We start from the raw sequence: 18859 nt of genomic DNA on the forward strand, positions 1-18859 counted from the left end.
TTCAGGAGATCTTAAAACAACCAAGTCCTTTAATTAGAAAGCATCGAACATGCAAATGGCCAAGTGTAGACACCGATCTGAACCGACATCGTCACCGTCGGGGGTCACTGCGACACGACCCAGGCGCCCACGTCCCAAGCTCGGGGGAATATTGCACTTTGCACTGTCCAGCACTCCTCACACGTGGCAGGAAGATTTTAAATGTTTTGCTAGTTTTCTTTTCACACTCTCCCAAGTTCATGCACACAATCATTCCAAACCCATGTCAGGTTATCCCCCAAAAAAGGGAAAACCCAAAAACCATAACCTTAAAATTGCACTGAAGCTCTGTAAAGGAAAAAATATAATAAATGTCTTAGACAGATTTCGAAACGTCGTAAGTGCTTGCCGATCAGGGCCGTTTATTCCTCATCCTCATTTTCATTCTCCTGACCGGAGCCTTCTGACCTGTCACCCTCCAGCCGGTCTGGAAAACACAGGTGTGAGAGACGGAAAGAAAGACTTTCAGTATTACAGTCGAAGTCGCTGTCGGTGCTTTCAATGTAAAATGCGTATAATTCGACACACCGTCATGCAAAACTCAGTTCACCACTGTGTGTAGATAAAGATAAGTTAGTTTTTGCCTCTCCAGGGAAATTGAAAAGAGCACAGAAAACATAGCAATCTTAACTTTGAATATGCACGTAATTTTAAACATGCGATTTTTAAGAACCCCAAGGACACTGATACATCATGGTCTACTGTGTGGCTTCAGGATGTTCCTCGGCGTGGAGTCTAAGGGGGTGCGTCGGTGTCGCCAGGCGAGCGAGGGGGAGGCTCAGAGAACCTGGGGCCATCCTCGGGGACCTGGGTGTTTGTCAAGATTTTTAAAATTAAGTATCTGCCGAACGTCACAGGCACTGTGCCGTAAGGGCCGAGGACACAATGGTGACCAAAACAGACGCGGTGTCCGCCCTCGAGGCGCGTGCCTAGGTTAGACGCACAGACGTACGGGTGCACGGCCATGGCCCGGCGAGCGGGTGCCATGAACCCCACGCGTGGCGCCCACTGCCACCCCCTCTGTGGGGCCACCCCGGGCTTCTCCAGCAGCTCCGAACAGCTTCCCCTCCACGTTCCCGAAGCCTCGGGCGAGCCTCACGGCCCGGGCTGAGCCCCCGGGAGGGCGGAGCGGGCGTCTCATCGGGGTGTGTAAAGAAGGCGATGGTGTGAAGTCACCTCCATCTCTAGGATGGGACCCTTTCTGCCTCAGACACGTCTCCTCGGGGTGACATGGGGAGCACTGCTCGACCCCCACTGTCAACAGGCAGAGAAGACGGAATCCGAGATCTTACTACAGAGGCTTAATCGCTCCCACTGACCCCCACGGCGACCAGTCTGACTTCGGAGAGCGGACCCGGACAGACACGAGGACGGGAGGGAGGGCGACTATCCTCGAGGTGGGACGGGGTCGGCTGCGTCCCCAGATCCAAAGAGGGCGGGGGGCGGGGCCGGGGAGCGGGCAGGGAGGACGCGGGGGCTGCCCATGAGCGGGGAGAGCAGTGTGCAGCCGCTCAGGGGCCACCCCAGCGCCCGCGGGCGGCGCTCCCCTGCGGGCAGCCTGCAGGACGGGCGCCCTGAGGAGCAACCCGGTTTCGGATCCCTCATCACCGTATGACGGGTGCTCTAAACAGTCGTTGTCGTTATGACTGACTGATGGTTGCCACCATCTGAAGAGATCTAATTCATGAAATCAGCGAACAGTGATAAAACACTTTTGTTTGATAAACGTGTTTTGTTTGTAATAGATACTGGGTCTCGACTACTGTTTGAACACAGATTATTCAATTCTTACCTGAATATTAGTTGTATAATATATGTGTCTTATTATCTGTGGCACTGAAACTCATAGTTTATGATCTAGAAAAAAAAAAATACTGACAAAAAACAATGAGGTATCTTTTCGACCTTCCTAGCACGTTACGTTTATTCTCGTCTGGACGAGACTGATTTTGAGCCAACCTGCTGACGGGTCCTAACCGTGACACAGCCCAGTGTGCGCGGCACGGTCTCCCACGCGGGGGGCGTGGGGGACGCACAGCAGACCACGGTGTTCGGCGACTCTGCCTGTCCACCTTGACGCCTCCCAGTGAATTCGGTTCATGGGGAATGAGTGACTGTGCTCACGAGATCGAGAGTTCGCAGAACTCACGGTTCGGAAGTTCAGCTGCCTCCACCTCGAGATGGGGGGAAGCTGCGTGCAGCCCTTCAAAGCGGACCTTAGTGCCGCGTTTCCCAAACACGGCCCTGGTGCCGGGAGGGCGCTGGCAGTCCTTACCAGCTCGGATGTGATTCAGAGAGGCCAACATCCTCAGCATGAAGGAGGCGGGGACCGTGATGGTGTTTCTGGTCTCCTCCAGCATGAGTTCATTTCGCGTTATAACCTAGGAGGCAAGCGAGACGGCCTCGTCAACCCCTCGAGGAGCCGTCCCTGTCCCTTGAGAGTAGGACGACGGCCCAGAACGCGCAGACGCCGGGGGCACGGACCCCGATCCTCACATGTGCCGTCTGTGCTTCCCCCTTACGGCTTCTCAAGGCCAGACAGTTACTACAGCTGCATGTGAGGGAGTCGGATCCGAGAACACGCCTCTCGCAGCTGGCGGGAAGGTAAAGGTCGACTTCGCGGCCACTTAGAACATTCAAGCACTGCCACTGAGTACACCTCGAGGTGCGTCAATGTCAGCGTCAGCTGGGGAGTGAGCGCGTATGTGGGAACCGGGCTGCCAACTGTCGGCCTTGCTCCGAAGTGCCAGTTTCCCTCGTCGCAGTGACCCTGATCCATTTATGGTTTTCTTAGCGGGCACAGCGTCAGCCTGAGCTGCACTCGCCCACAGAGGCTCAGCAGTCAGTAGCTGATTAACGCAACGGACCCTAATTAGCATAATAAATCTACGGACACCCACAAATGAAAACCCTGGTTGAAGTTGGGGAGAAAAGGCACAGAAATCAGCTTTCCTGTCTAATTCCATAAAAAACCTAGAACTTCACAGAATCAGTTTGAAAAGTACTGACTTAACAAGAAGCGGAAGAAATATTAGAATATAATAATGAAGAAAAACGTTCTCCGGTCATTTGTACTGCTGCCTACCTGGCTATGATCATCTACGGCTATGCTGAAACTATTTTCTTAAAAGGACAGAGTTTTTTTAAAAACAATTCTTTATTGCAATAAGCACAAGTAGTCAACCTATTTTTCTTAAACTACAAAACAATCTGGTATTACTAATACTCGGTCTTCCAATTAGCAAAAAAATAGTTCGATTTCTACCTTTCTCTAACAGGCATGTTTTTATCTTAAATTTTTTTCTTTAAATTGATCTCTTTAACTGCATTAACTTGTTTCATGTTGCCAACTAATAATAAGCTTCTTTGATTTTTCTTAAAAAAAACATTTCAGAGACACAGTGAAATATGGTCTATAATAAGTATAATAAAAATCTTACTTCATCAGCAAGTTTTCGGTTAAAAATCCTTGACTCTTCTAGTGGTGACCAGATCTTTATGTCATAATCTATGCCAGACGAAGCTAGAACTAGAGATAAAATGTACATATGAACATAAACTTAGGACACATTGTCATTTATTCAAGACATATACATGCATGTATGCACTATCTATGCACGCACACACGTGTATGTGCACACACGTGCATTTGTGTGTATGTGTATACGCATGTGTGTATAGATGAATGTGCGTGTGCGTGCGCATGTGTATAGATGCATGCACATGTGCATGCATGTATATGCATATATGCACGTGTGTATGCATGCACGCATGTTTGTAGACATTGTAGGTAAATGTGTGTATGTATATGTACACCTGTTCGTGTGTATATGTGCATGCATGTATATGTGTATATGGGTGCATGCATGCATGCACATACATGCATTGTGTGTGTGCATATGCATGCGTATGCGTGTATATGTGTGTATATGCATGTACATGTGTATATGTGCATGTGTATGTACATATGCATACACAGCGGGTCCTCAATTAACATCATTTCATTAACATCATTCCATTGTAACATCGATGAGACGCCACAGGAGCTCAAGTCTCGTTTATAACAATCACCCTGTAATTAGATGTTGCTTCACTTAAAGTCGCAGAACCTGTCGATGGCATTTAGCCGGGGCATGCCGTACGCACACGCACAGCAAAGGTGAGCCGGAATGGAAACTGTACTGATACATTTAATGGCTGCCCGAGAATATTATTTTAAAGATTTCCTAAAAGTCCCTAGAATACAATTTTAAGACCCTCTTGAATGACTCCAATTTCTTTCGCATCCACTGCTGTTTTCTGAGAAACTTGGGCAATTCCAAACGGAAGGCAGAGCCAGCCGCGGGCGTGCGGCGGTCCGACGTGGCTAACAAGTGAGCAGAGCCTCTGACTGCTAACAAAACTTAGACGACATACTGGGAGACTACACTCTAACCTACTTCCCATACTTTCTGCTGAAAGCAGGTGAGTGTTTTGTTCTAAACCCAAGTAGAGCCAAACCTGACCCCCGCAGCTGCTATTGGGACAGCTTGGATTGTTCCTACATCGACAGCTAGACACAGCTAGCGCCCGTGAACCACACAACAGTTCCTAGCCCTCGCCTTGGAAAAGGCCTTCTTACTTGGGTCGAACGGATGTGGCTGCAGGCAGTTCACCACGTGATTGTCAGCTTCCAGGAGCATTAAGTGCTCGGCGGTGTGACGATCCCAGATAAAGATGTGGCCACAGTCAGAACCACTCATCACGAAGTTAGTGCCCCAGAAATTGGCTTCTTTTATCTAAGGATTTTTAAAAAAGAAATTATAAGAAAATTCAAGTCGAAGTTATTAAAGAGACTTATTCTATTTGAGTTAAAAAATTAACTGGCTTAGAAAGTAAAAACTGAAGACAGGCTTTGCCTTCTAGTATCTTCAGATCACGATAGGGACTTATTAGCGGAGGATAAAGCAGTCAGTAGCGAAAGGTCCCCGAGGAGCACACAGGTTTTGTTTTCTTCGATGCTGTATTTACAGAGCTGGAAACAGTACTTGGCACACAATAGGTGCTGAATTAATAACGGCTCGACAAATGAACGGGATTTCTGGGCTTGGGACACGGGAGCGAAAAGTATCAATCTCTCCATCAGCTACTTGAAGCTCTCACGAGGGAGAGGGGAAGGTATAAACATAGTCACTTTAATGAAGCAATGAGACAAAGGAACGTGATACACCGCAATGGTTACGACGGCGTTTTTCAATGGGTGCATAAGAATAAACCGTCAGCATCTCTGCACTTCGGGTCAGGATTTTCTCAGTCATTTTCTCTGCAGCTGCTACTTTGCGGTTCTGGGCAAAGCGAAAGAGGAAAGCAGGTTCTACTGTTACTTGGCGCTATTATTATATTTACTTATTTTCATTTGTTCCATTCCAAACTCTATTTATTTTCATCCAAAATTTTAACCAGCGAAATGCAAGAAATGTAAATTAGTTATTTCTATTAATAGTACTGTTTGAATGATTACGTTGTTACTACCAAGGATTCTACAGAGCTGATTATTTCCCTACCCTAGGGTAACTTTTTGCCTAGACCCTGAAGAAAGTGGGTCGAAACGATTCTGCAGATACTTTTTGATGACCCAATGAATATATGAGAACAAAGCTTCCTCTATATAAATGGTTCGGAATAACAGTTATACTCATCGTCTCCTATCATCCTCTTAGTAAATCATGACCATAACACTGGGTGTAGACTTGTGGACTGTCAAAACTTGACAAGATCTTAGAGAGCATCTGGTCTTATTATTCACAGATGAGTAAATGAAAGTCTAGATAGACAAAGTGACTAAAACAGATCGTTACTTGTCAATCTTCGCAGGGTTATGATAATTAAAGCAACCTGACGGTACTCTGCGATGAACCTGGATTTCGTACATCCAAATAGTTCTCTCCGAAACCTGCAAAGGGTGCTGATGTGAACTAAAACGACCCACTAGGGTGGGGACGGCGGGTACGAGAGCAAAAGCAGCAACAGTTACTTGCACACGCTAGTATTTTAAAAATCCTACAATAGTTCCTCGGCAGGGTAGAGTTTTGTAAAAAATAACGGTCTTTCGCGACACATCACAGCACTAAAAGAACCTGGGATAACTGTGCAGGCGCGATAACGTTCTATCGGATTCGCACTGGCAACGGGGGAGAATGAGGTCGTCCCTGTGGGGACACATTCGGGTCATGACACTGCACTCTGTCCAAAGAAAGCCGCAAGCATTTGGTACCATTGTCCTGGAGTTGCGATGGCCCTTATAAACCACCTTTACTAGTGGCCTTCGAATGTTCAAAGTGTCCAGTTCTTCCATTTCTTTCCTCTCTTTTCTCCTCCTGAAGAACTCCTGAATGCGGGCAACAGCAGAGCGTCTATGAATTGCATATTAAAAGAAAAAAAAAACACAAATAAATTTTTAAAAACACACACACACACAGGCCACTACAGAATGAAAATGATAAACAGTAAGATACGGTAAGTCTAGAAAAATTTTAAACTAACATCGTCTCAGCGAGGCACCCCCAACCAAACGCATAGAAACGCAGACACGGCAGTGAGGCTACATGACTAGTTGAGTTTCTACAACGAAATGCCTCGGTTAAGAGCTCACTCCGAAACTCGGCACTGGCTGGGAGAGAAACGGAAACGGCATGCGGCACACTGGTTTTTAAAGGGCGTTTTCCAAAAATATAATACAGACAAAATTCATGTGCGATGCACTACAAATAAAACATCCTGTTTACTGTGACTTCTCTTTCTTTCCATGTTGAGAAATGTAAAGGCATAAAGAGAAATGAAAAGGAACCAAGAGTAACATATAATAGCAACGGGCAAACGTGTGCTTTCAGCAAAGAAGTCCCCAGCAAAGAAGAGAAAAGGAGGAGAAGTGTTAAGATGCATGCAGTACTCCAGGGCCCTCAGAGAGCCCGTGCTGCACGGACTCCGCTCTGGAGGGGAGGTTCAGAGGGAGAAGCGGCAGATTTTATGCTCCCGAAGGCTGAGCTTGTGACAGAGCTGGAGACTGAAGCGTAACGGGCTCTTTCTAAGACTGGTTCATTTACTAGAAGAAACTTTTCCTAACAGGTGACATTGCTTACTAAGTTTGTTAGTTTGGATTTATTATTTAAAACACTGGATTCTGACATAGGATGGACCCAAAACCCTAAATATATAAAAAGTCTACAAATCAGTAAGAAACATGAACACTGTAACAGAAAAACAGGCAAAGGACAAGAGCAGGGAAATTACGGGTAATAAATATGCAAAAAGTTGCTCAGCCTCACTACCGATAAAGATAAAACAACAGGTGGATCTCTGTATGTCTGTTAGATTTAAAAGATTTTTACATCGGTCAGAGTGGCGAGGACACAGGCAAACAGGCATCACCGGCGGGGGTCTGAAAGCGGCTCTCCACCTACCAGAAGGTACGCTCTGCTCTCACCGCAAACGCTCCACTGGAGCGGATCACGCACGCGCACACACGAGCACCACCGATCAGCACGCAGACATTTACGTAAAAGCCCACTATCTGCGAACCGCTGCAAGTCGGCAAAGGCACATGGCCCATACAGCAAAAAAGGAGAGAAACTGGACCATAAAATGCTGAATTAGAACCTCAAAAGGCAGAAAAATGAGTGGAAGATGGACTAGGAACAAAGGACAAGGGCAGGGAAAAAACTGCCTTATAATTGGAAACTGCTCCCCCCCCACCCCCCGCCACCAGCAATCTCTGCGTCAGAAAGCGGGAACGGGTCCGCGCTCGCTGACTCTCGCGGGAGGTTCGCCTCGCCTTTTCTGTTCGCACTGTTTAGTATCAGTTCGTAACACTCTCCACCTCAGCGTCGTGGCTTTTCCGTAACCCACCTAATGCAAGGTGGTGCCTCTCAGCTGCAATCTGCACCGTAAAGGCAGAAACTGGCTTCGAGTGCTTGAGATAAAAGGTATAAACCAGAAAATCAAAAAGCCTTGAAACAAATTCCATTTCTCTCTCAGTTAACTAGAAAGTGATAACTAGTAACAGACCGAACTTTTTTTGCAAAGTTACTTCAAATATAACCTTCATGTTACGACAGCCTAGAAACACCAGCATAAAAGCGAAAACAATTTTGAGACCTTGAAAAGGAAATCCTCATGAGAATGGGCCGTAACGAGGGGTTTCTTGCTCATCTACAATATTTTTTTGGCTTATTTCATCTTTTCTGTATTTCCTGTGGGAAACTTCACCAACAATGTTTCACTTGTGATTGTTGCGATATATTATGTTTTATATTCCACTTCGTTTAAGAAAGTAACGCTAAATAACCAACATGCGCCACCAGAATCAGGTACCAGGTTGATTTCGTCAAGAAAACCACGTTTTGCACAGATTAATAATGGGACCGAGGTTCACGTTAATATTTAAAAGTCTACCCCATCATTGGTCTTCAAGTGACAGCAGTGACTGAGAGTTGCACAGCATCTCGATGTGCGGCCCTCCTGAGTTACTAAGCTATTTTATAAGAAAGCAGCTTTCTTTTAAAAAAGTCGGAATCTTAAACCTACACAACAGAATTAGACTCAAGTCCATCTGGTTCTTGATCTCAAGGAAAAGAAGTATATTTGAATAATAACAGAAAGTTGCTCACTGTCATCCCTAGCAAGTTTTAGAGAATCGTGAGTTGCATCCTTCAACAAAACAGTCAAGGCAGCTAACCCGCACCTAGAGTGCATCGTTTCGGATCGTAGCCGCCTCGTCGCAGGACGCTCCGGGACTGAACGCCAGTTAAGTCCGCACGCAGGCGCTCCTCCCCGCCCATGCAATGCATGCAGTTCGTGAGCAGCAACCCGCTTTGCGATGCTCAGCATCAGAACTCGGTGAGTTCAAAGAAGTATTAAGCGTTAACAGGAAAGGTGGTTAGCTGTGAAAAAGAGGACCTGGCAAATTCATCGTAAAGAAAAAAATAAAATAACGAAGGAACACACTGAATTACCTCATTATTCTATCACCTACTGTTGTTCCTCTGATATTAAATCTAGTGAAGGGAACACAATAACTAAAGTCACTCACAGACTTCAGAGAACCGCATATTTAAAGCATTAAGGTCACCACTTTTATCACTAATCATCTACATCTAAACAAACAAACAAACAAAAAAACACCTGTTTCCTTTTGCGATTCAGGGTATTATGTGAGAATCTGTCATTCAACTAAATGTGTATGAGCAAATTAAGGAAAGAGAAACACTGGCCAGAGACAGATGAGAAGGAGACCATGAACTCGATCCCCTTCATCTCTTAACAGATCAGACCCTAGGCCGGGTCCGGAGTGTGGAGACTGCGCCCCGTCCCGTCAAGGCCACACGCGGGCGCGCCTATGCTCCCCCACTCCGCGCTGCTCTTCGGGAAATGAAGAGTTAAGCCCTGAGCCGGCTCGTTCTTCCCAACCAGAAGGTTAAGCAAGAAGCAGGCAAAGAACAACTGCTTTTTACGCCGTGGGAGCTGCATTCCCTCTCTATGACTAGTTTTTTCCTTTGTGATTTTCTTTAATAAAGAATAAACTTGAATCATCAGAAAGACTGAACGTGATTATGATGATGACTAAACAGATCGTGGCAAATTTACAGCATGCAAAGAATTTTGGTTTCGGAGTAGGTCACGGAACCAAATTTCTACGCAAATAAGAAATAACTCTGAATAAGCGATCAACAGGCAACATAGGGTTAATATATTGAACCTTTACAGAATAATTCTTTAGAGCATCTTGCTTGATTCTATAACTAAAAACTATCCGAGGCTACGCGAGGACCTCTTCGGGGGGCTTACTAGATGCGCATCCATTTTTCAGGGCAAATCACCTCTGGGCTTGGCAAGAGGAGGAACGGCTCTCAGCTTGGCCATCACACCATTTACTCTAAGATGGATTTGGCACCTGAAAACAGTTTCCATAGAGACCACCTGCATAGAAACCCAGACCACTCGCCTTTCGTTCCATTCCAAGGCACACATTTTTTATGTTTCTAAACCCGGTACAAAAACTCACTAAGAGGTACACAGGCCACTTTAGTTATCTTAACAGCATGATAAGAAAGTATACCTTTGATTATTTCCTCCTTCAATCTGGTTTCCATTTAATGATCTATGCTCTTGCCCTAGACAAGGGTCAGGGGGCCGAACAAGCGGTGATCATAGATTTCACTGTGCTAAGCCCTGGGTATCGGCCAGTCGGGCGCCGCACCGCAGGCGAGAGCCCGGTGTCTCTCGGCGGGACCCAGGCACCGCGGAGCGAGGCTCAGCACACGACGGCTCACGGGGGAAGAACAGGTTTTACGTTTGTACATGGTTCCTTTTTAAACGGTTAAGCAAGTTCCCACATAACAGCCTCCATTTGGGCTCTTCGCCAGCAAAACCTAGAATATTCACCATCCGGCCTCGTAGGGAAAAGTCCGGTGACCTCTGCCCTGGAGTCCCAGCTGCATTTACACCGAGACTGGCACAGTTAATGAGAAGAGCATTCCATTTTCAAGTAGCTATGTTAGTGGTTAAGGCCTTCATTTTCTAAGACATTTCCTTCTCATGCTTGATCTCAGCCCAAATGTGAAAACCAGGGTCATATTTAACCAAATGATAAGATGCAAATCTTTAAAAAGAAATTGTCGCTTTGCATTGCAAAGAACTATTTTGAAATTTTTATTAAATGTGCGTCCAGATGGCTTAGCTATAAACTTTTTAGATTTCCTTTTACAAATGAAATTTGGGGCAAAAAACATTGAGATCTACTATGTAATTCTTTCTACAAAGTAAGGTATGGCTGTAAGTATATACTTTTAGCACTTTTAGTTTTCGGGCCATTTCTCCGTGCTAATCAGACCAGCCTCGATGGCCTTCTCTCTGAAACACGTGTCCCTCGGGCGGGCACTGCCTCCGCGTGTGGAACGTGGCCTAAGACCCTAAGGACCAAAGGGCTTGATTTTTACTATGGAGCTTTGGGATCGCTTGTCCCTTTGGAAGTGAACTCTCAGTCACATGCCTACTTCCGAGCTAGTAAATGATTCTTCTCACGTTCTTAGGAAGCACAATTTCTTACACTTTCTCTCTTTAGGATACGACATATCTACTCCTCCGGGTTTACTGAAGGTGAGTGGGCTAGTCTCAGGGGGCAGGGCCCTTTGGTGCAGAGGTATTAGAAGCAGGCCTCCTTCAGGTAGTTTGAGAGCTACTCAAGACGGTGCTAAGGAAGTTTGGAACTTTTAAAAATTATTTAGATAAAAATCAGAAGGAACGTTTTTCACCATTTACAATTTTTGGTAAATAGCTAGGAAAGAATAGTGCAAAGTTTTTTAAAAATTGGTGTAATTGTGAAACAGTCACCGTAGTCACTTTAGCATCACTCCATATATATGCCTTCGTATATATAAACTGTATTTAACTTTATAAACTTATTAAAACTGTCTTTCATGTTCTTATAAATGGGTTATGTGCTGTCCTCTCTTCTTCAACAAATTAAGTTTCTCGAAGATAAGAATTTTATTATTTTTCTGCTACTCTTCGGTTTACTACTATGTCCTATAGAACAAAACAGAGCACACGGGACAAACGAAGGCTAAAAACCTAAACTGACTATGTAGACTGTGAATTATACTTAATTTTCCAAAACGCAGGGCAGCAAATGCAGACCCAGAGGTGGCTTCGAATCTGGACCTTACGAGGGCCTGAATCCAATACCCGGCCGACGCGGGGCCAGTTCTTGGCCGCTGTCCCTGGTCCTGCCTCCTCTAAAATGCTCTGCTGGTCCAGCTGGGCGCCTGACGCTATCAGGTGCCAACTCTGTGGCGATTCAGCCCCGAGGAGAAGCCTTAGAACATGTCAATCATCTGAACGTTATAAAAATGATAAGTAAATGATAAAGATCAGCAGAAAGCTATTACGGTTTCCGGAAGTACTTCCAAACTGAGGATAATATACTTCAAGAAGTTTTGGCTGCCCTAGGACCCATTCTTTCCCCAAATCTGTTTTAACTGGTGTTATACTACTGTGTTTAAAAAAAAAAAAAAAATCACCTTAGGCCTAGAATATACAACACCTCTGCCTAGTACCTCAGTTTCCTCGGCTATAAAGCAGGCTTGGTATAAAAGTGTTGTAAATTAGCCTGGATAGAAGATGCTAAATAACAATGACTTTTTTGCAAATGTCTAATATCTATTAGAAATATAAGTTCTCATTTAAACAAACAAACGTGGAAGGCGATATGGTACATTTTGTTAAAAAGTGGATACTTAAATTTCATTTTCAATGATGACCTTAGAATCACTTTTGTTACATAAACACAGAAAAAAAAAACCGGACATATGTTCACTTACATAACAGAAGGCCATAAATGTACAAGCTTAGAATAATTACGGACTCTAGCCCTCCACTCTGGGTTTCAGAAACCATCGATCTGATTTGCAAACTATGCTACGCCTGCTAACCTTCCCTGTACCCACCAAGCGGTAACGATATTCTAAGGGACTCCTTCTGGGTAGGAAGGAAATGGAACTAATTTTACTTGTCTAAAATGTATATTAAAAATGCTTAAGACTAATGTGTGCAGGTAAAGGGAAGATGTACGATTCATCTCTGAGTACAGACGCAGAGAAAGATCCCTTCTTTTACATTCACAAACAGCGCCGCTGCGAAAGAAGCACTTGGGCTCCATCCGATGCGAGGAGGACGCGCCTCCCGTCAGGGGGAGGCAGTGCCGACGACCTGCGAGCTCCCCTGCCCGGGCTTTGCGCCTGTCCTCTGTCAGCATGTGTCCCAAGAGCCATTCTTATCGTAACTGCTGCTGAAGTGGCCGCCCAGAATGTCCTGGTTGTTTCAGATAACGATCAGTTACTTAGTGCTTTCCGTGTGAGACAGGCCCTGTGACTGACTGATTTTTAAAACACTCTTACACTTCTAGATCATCGTAACTGCATTTTATAGATGAAGACAGTGAAACTTAAAGAGACGCTCAGTGATATGAATGAGTAAACACAGCTGGTAAAAGGCAAAACCTGTATTCAAACCCAAGTCATTATACAACAGCCTCGTTCTTTAACGGTAAATTAACTTTTTCGTTGTATTTTTCACCTGACGGAACTGTCAGAATAGTTTATGAATAGCAATATATTGAGCACATAAATATGTGGAATGGTTCTTCTCCTGTGTGAGCTAGGGTTTTAACGATAAAATTTGATTTCCTGGAAGAGAGCAGGCACGAAATGTGGACACCGCCCTTGAAAAGTATGGGATGCAGCACACTTTAAAAGATCTATTTTATCTACTAAAAAATAAACTATATCCTTATGATCACATCGAAAGCGAAAAACGGGAAAGGTATATAAACATGTTAGCAATGCAATTCTTATTTTAGTTACACTATTTGTTATTTGGTGTAATTTTTCAGTTTCTAAACTGAGTTACTAAGTTTAACATAAATCAAAGAAAAATGCAATGTTCTCAGAACGAGAACTGTTATCACACTTCCTTGATCTAGGGTCAACAGAAAAGCAGAAAAAATGAACATTAAAAAAAAAAAATCCAAAAAAAACCCCAACAAAGGCCAGGATGTCCACAGGGCAATCCGACAGCTAAATATAATCGTGACTATAAATGACCTGGTGGTCACTTGACATTCCTTTCTCTTGATCTGTAAAATGAGGAGCGAGGCTGTGGTGGAGAAATAAAACAATGAGACTTTTTTCTTCCCCTCTTAATGAACTTTGCTCAAAGGATGGAATATGTGAAACGTTTAAACAATTCTGTGAGTTCATATGACTAAGACAGAGGAAGCAAATGTCAAAAACAGACAGACGCCTCTAAGTGACTTTGAAGAAAGCCTGTGAATTACATTTCTTACAGTTCGTGGTAATCAAAAGTTTACCCACCTATCACCGGGTCCTGCTCGATACCTTGCACCTGGGATCAGAACCGGGTCGTCGTCGCTGTCGTCGGTGTCCTGCAGAGCGGAGTCCCTGGCTGCCGTGTCCTCGCGAGGCGCGGGCCCCACGGCCCCCACGGGCGGCTGAGGCTCGGGGCTGGCGGTGCCGGGACCCGCGGCGCGCTCCGTGCCGGTCTGACCTGAAGTTCCCGCTTCCTTGTCTTTTCCAGACAAAGAGGATTCTTCTGGAACCTCACAAGGGCTATCGAGGTTGAAGTCATTCCGTTCGCCCGGGCTGGAATCCGACGGTTCAGATGTGAACTTGTCTGATGGCGCTGTCAGGGAATCAAGCAGTGACAGGCGGGGCTGCGGGCGACGTTATCACTCCCGCTGCCTCCGAAGCTCACGGACGCTGCCTAACGGGGTAGGGGGGGAATCCCAGACGCGCCTCTCCCTCCGCAGACGCTGACACGGATGAAGGCTTCTTACGTCCCACAGGAAGCGGCTCCGTGCAGAAAAGGGGACAGCTCACCTGTGTCCGCGCGGCTCTGAGCAGTGTCTTCTGAGGACGCACCTTCCTGACTCGCCGTCACATCGTCTGACGACTCTTCAGGGGCTTCTGGGAAATAAGCCAAATGATCATGAAGTCTGAATTGTTAAAGAAAAATTAGCAGCAATCTAATACTCCGGCTTTCCTAGGCAGAAGTAGTTCATTACCTTTTGGGGGCCATAGAAACTTTTGAAACTCAGATAAAACCTCCCCCGCAGCGGGATGCAAATGCGCATGCACACAGGAGTTCGCACAAAGGCCGACAGGGGTGGACGTGCGGCCCACGTGCAGCCCCGCCCCGAAGTCCGGTCCATCCCCCCCCTCCCCACCGCCACCCCGATCTTCAGCGCCAACTCTCCGCGAGGAGTCCCGGCCTCACAGTATCCCTCGCAGCCCACGTTCCTCGAGCTTGCTTGTTTTCTAACCTTCGCAAAATCTAAACCTAAAACAGACTACGTTTCTGCCCAAAGGGTATAATCTGCTTTTGATATAATCTGAATTCTCATGAACAAAGAGTACTAAGTTGACCTCACCTTTAAAACAAGACACAAAACTGCACCGTTGCGAGAACAGAAAAACCGGGTGGCTGTCCAACACCGGGGTTTCTAACGGCAAAAGCAAAGGGGCCGCTTACTGGTCTCGCCGTCGCCTGGTGGCGGCTGCTCTGAGCCCTGTGGGACCGAGGGCCCCTCCTCGCCCTCGGCTTTGCTGTGGCTCCCGTTTCCTCTAGAACTTGAGGCGGTGCTGCTCCTGTCATCGAAACGAGATAAGCGGCCCCACCGAGGAGTTAATAAGTACGAACTTTTAGGATAACTTTTATATCTTACTACAGTGGTTATTCAACAAATTCAGGCTACAAATAAAACGTAGGGTTTATTATTTTAATAGCACTCGCTAAACATCACTTGCAATCAAGGTGACTTAATCTTAAAAAGATTTAAAAATCCAGAAGGACTGCTTCTACACTGTTTTCAGGCTTCTAGGATCTGCTACGTATTTCTGCACATCTCCTTCTTGGATGTTAATTCGGTCACATCACCTCCCTCCCATCCTCACTAGAGATGGACCACCACATCCATCCCTTAACGGTCCTACAGATCTGATCACATGCCTTCCTAGACATTGTTGTTCTAGGCTTCCTTTAAATAATCCTTGAAAACAGGCCGAGGCACCTCTCTGGTCCCTGAACTGCCCTCTGCAGGTCCCCTCCAGCCCTGGACTGCTCAGGTGACCGTGCTCCACGCTCTTTGCAGGAGGACAGCGTCACGTTTTCTGGTTCACCTTTCGCACCCGCCTGCTGACGACTACGCTCTGCCGGCATGTTTGCCTAGAGCGGAGTGCTAGACCAACGTGAAGAAACAACTTTCGGTGCATGTTCTAAGACAAATCACGGCATCGCATATGTGTAAGGAGGGAACGGGGTGGGAAAGAAGAGAGGAAAATGTGTAACAACCTGACTAAGATTAAAATTAAACTCACAGAAATGCAACAATTTCTTAAATTTAGAATAATTGTGAACAAGAAAATGAAACTTAAGAGTTACAGTGACTTAAAAAAACATTAATTATAGACAAATAGCAGTGATCAGTAAACAATGCAAATTATCATGAACTTGTCGAGATTTCATAAAATCCTTTTGGCTAACCGTAAAATCAATTTGATTTTTAAAAAGGGCATTCACGTATAATGTGTATTTTAAAAAAGAATATATATCCATATGGGTATATACACAGAGAAAAATGTCAGAAAGAACATGAACCAATGTTGTTATCTCAGTAGATTTTATTGCAAGTGATTCTTTCATACTTTTCTCTAAATTGATCTTTTTGACAATTAACATGTATTTCTTTTTATCAGAAAGAAATACATAGTCATTTCAGTAAAGAGAGGCTAACGTGATACAGAAATCCTTGGTTTTTGTTTTTTTTTCATTGAGAAAGCTACGATACAGGCAGACATAAAATGCTCAGTGTCTAACAGCTACGATAATTAAAACATCATGGCGCTGATGCGAGAACAGAGAGCCGTTAGTTGAAAAGACAAAGTAACCAAGTAAATATATTTAGCATGTGTTAATATGGCATTTTAAATCACAGAGAAATAGACTGATTATTCAATAAATGGCACTGGGACAAAGAAACGGCCACGTGGAAAAATCAAGCTGTAGCTCTACATCACACTTTATGGTGAAATAATTGTCGGATTAAACATAATCTCTGAGAGAAAATCATAGCAATGTAAGAGGAAAACAGAAAACTTCCCCCGACCCTGGGCAGGACAAGGCTTCTCTAGGCATGAGCTCACAGGCCGAAACCACAAAGCAAAACCACCAGAAGGGAACTGAAAGACAAACGACAAACTGGGAAAAATACTCGCAACGAATGAAAGACAAATGACTCCATCCTCGCTTAACCCTGTAATAAACACCTCGTGCAAACCGGTGAGAAAAAGATGAACAGCACAGCGGGACGCTGCGCGAGGGGGGGAAAGGCGGCTACGAGGGGTGACGCGGGGTGGCGCGGGGGGCTCCGCGGCCGCCCGGCCCTGCGCTCAGGGCTCTGGCGTCTCTGCGCGGCCCCGCACACCTTCCCAGCCACCTCTGAAGCAGGTTCCAGAAAAGGAGCCCGTGTTCAGGTCCGAGGCCCGCCGGCCCAGCGAGCTCAGGGCCCGCGAGCTCAGGGCCCGCGCTGTCACTCAGCGAGCCCCACTCCCTCGTCCGTCACCGACGCGGCTCCCACCAGAGCGCGGGGCCGCCAGGGCGGCGCTGGGAGAGACTGCGTCCTTTTCCTGCATTTCGTTTATGATGCAGGTCGAATACCCTCGTAGTCAGGAAAAAAGTTATTATAAGAAACTGATGAATTACAGAATATAATTCACAGTCAGTTTTTAGAGAAGAAAAAGAACATTCAAAAGAAGATGGGACTAAACATTTCTTCAAAAAAGTAAAAAATGCTCAGAGATTCTTTAGAAGAAATCGGCCCCTTCTGCCAAGAATCGTGAGAAAAGACAAAAAGAATTAGTCTGAAAATCTTTTGTGATCTTAAATTACGGATTAAGAGAAAGGGCCGTAGATCACAATCTTTGAAAGTCAAGGTCAAACCCTAGGGCCCCTACAGAAATTCTACCGCCTGCACCTTCATTCCGTACGGCTGGCATCCAGGGGGGACTTCTCCCTCCGTCGCTGGCCCCCTTCCCGGTCCCAGGCACCGCCGCCCCTCGCGGTAGCACGCATAGCCTCTCCCCTGGTCCCCGGGCCTCCACCCACCGCTCGGGGCGGCACTGCGACCAGCCGTCCTGATCCTTCTCAACACCGCCGCCCGCCTCCTGCGCGCGCTCCACCCTGGCTCCAGGTGTCGGCTCCCAGAGGGCCCCGAACACGAGGGCGGCCTCTTCTCCAGAGCCTGGCATTGGCCTCCGCTCCGTGCGGGGCTCGCTGCTCCCCGCCCTCGCGTGTCCGTCCGAATACCACCTCCTCGGCGATGCCCACTCATCCCGAGGCCTGCCATTCGCCCTTCCCCGCTGCTCCCGTCCACCGCGCCCAGCACCTTCTGACGGGTCGCACGGTGCCCTCATTCGCTACGTCTGTCTCGTCTCTCCGTCTGTCTGTCTGTCTGTCTGTCTCCTCCACCTAGAATGTGAGCTCCTGCAGGGCAGCGAGGCCTGGCTAGTGTCCTCACTGATGTGTTCCCAGTGTCTCAAACAGTCTCTGGAACACAGCAGGTGCCCAATGATGCTTGGAACTCCTGCGTAATCAAAGATCTTAGTATAAAACACATACACACATAGACACAAATGAAAACCAGTGATTCGAAATACATAAATAATGTTATCATACAAGAACATATAATTAATTATATATGAATAAACAATATATAACACCACATTATATATTACTTATACATATTATATACCATACTAACATATAATATGTAATTACGTTAATATACAATCAAGAATGTTAATATTTTAATTATACTAAATAATTAATATATTGGTGATAAAACAGTTAACGTGATTACTATATATGAATAATATAAAATTATATTAATATATAATTAATTATATGATATATTAAGAAAGAGTAAATCGCCTTTATAGTAATTAATATTAATATAGCAATAGTAATAAATTTTAAAAATTTGGGAGGCAAATCTCAAGCAAAAGACCACAAGACAGTGCAAAGAATATAAGAAACTCTCATAACTTGATTTTTTTAAGTGTACGATTTAATCAGATTAATGAGCAACATAATCGGAAATGTCATTAAAGAGAACCTGTACAACCATTAAGTAAATATAAAGTTCAACGTTACTAGTAATCAATTAAAGAAAAATAAATATTAGTTTAAAATCAAATTTACAAGTTAAAAA

At 45.4% G+C, this 18859-nt stretch overlaps 1 protein-coding gene across 3 annotated transcripts in view; it reads right to left on the reverse strand.

The window, feature by feature from the left end:
• DCAF6 (DDB1 and CUL4 associated factor 6) overlaps positions 1 to 18859 on the reverse strand; it is a 61946-nt gene continuing 43087 nt past the window's right edge. For all 3 annotated transcript variants that reach the window (XM_016148591.2, XM_016148592.2, XM_016148593.2), the window contains 8 exons: positions 15124 to 15239; positions 14472 to 14558; positions 13947 to 14274; positions 6293 to 6431; positions 4661 to 4817; positions 3480 to 3568; positions 2315 to 2420; positions 1 to 466 (listed from right to left, as the gene is read on the reverse strand). In XM_016148591.2, coding sequence (XP_016004077.2) covers positions 402 to 466; positions 2315 to 2420; positions 3480 to 3568; positions 4661 to 4817; positions 6293 to 6431; positions 13947 to 14274; positions 14472 to 14558; positions 15124 to 15239 — 1087 coding nt within the window. In that variant the 3' untranslated portion in view covers positions 1 to 401. The remainder of the gene's footprint in view (positions 467 to 2314; positions 2421 to 3479; positions 3569 to 4660; positions 4818 to 6292; positions 6432 to 13946; positions 14275 to 14471; positions 14559 to 15123; positions 15240 to 18859) is intronic.

Source organism: Rousettus aegyptiacus, unplaced genomic scaffold (genome assembly GCF_014176215.1).
Source record: "Rousettus aegyptiacus isolate mRouAeg1 unplaced genomic scaffold, mRouAeg1.p scaffold_m13_p_17, whole genome shotgun sequence".
Lineage (NCBI taxonomy): Eukaryota > Metazoa > Chordata > Mammalia > Chiroptera > Pteropodidae > Rousettus > Rousettus aegyptiacus.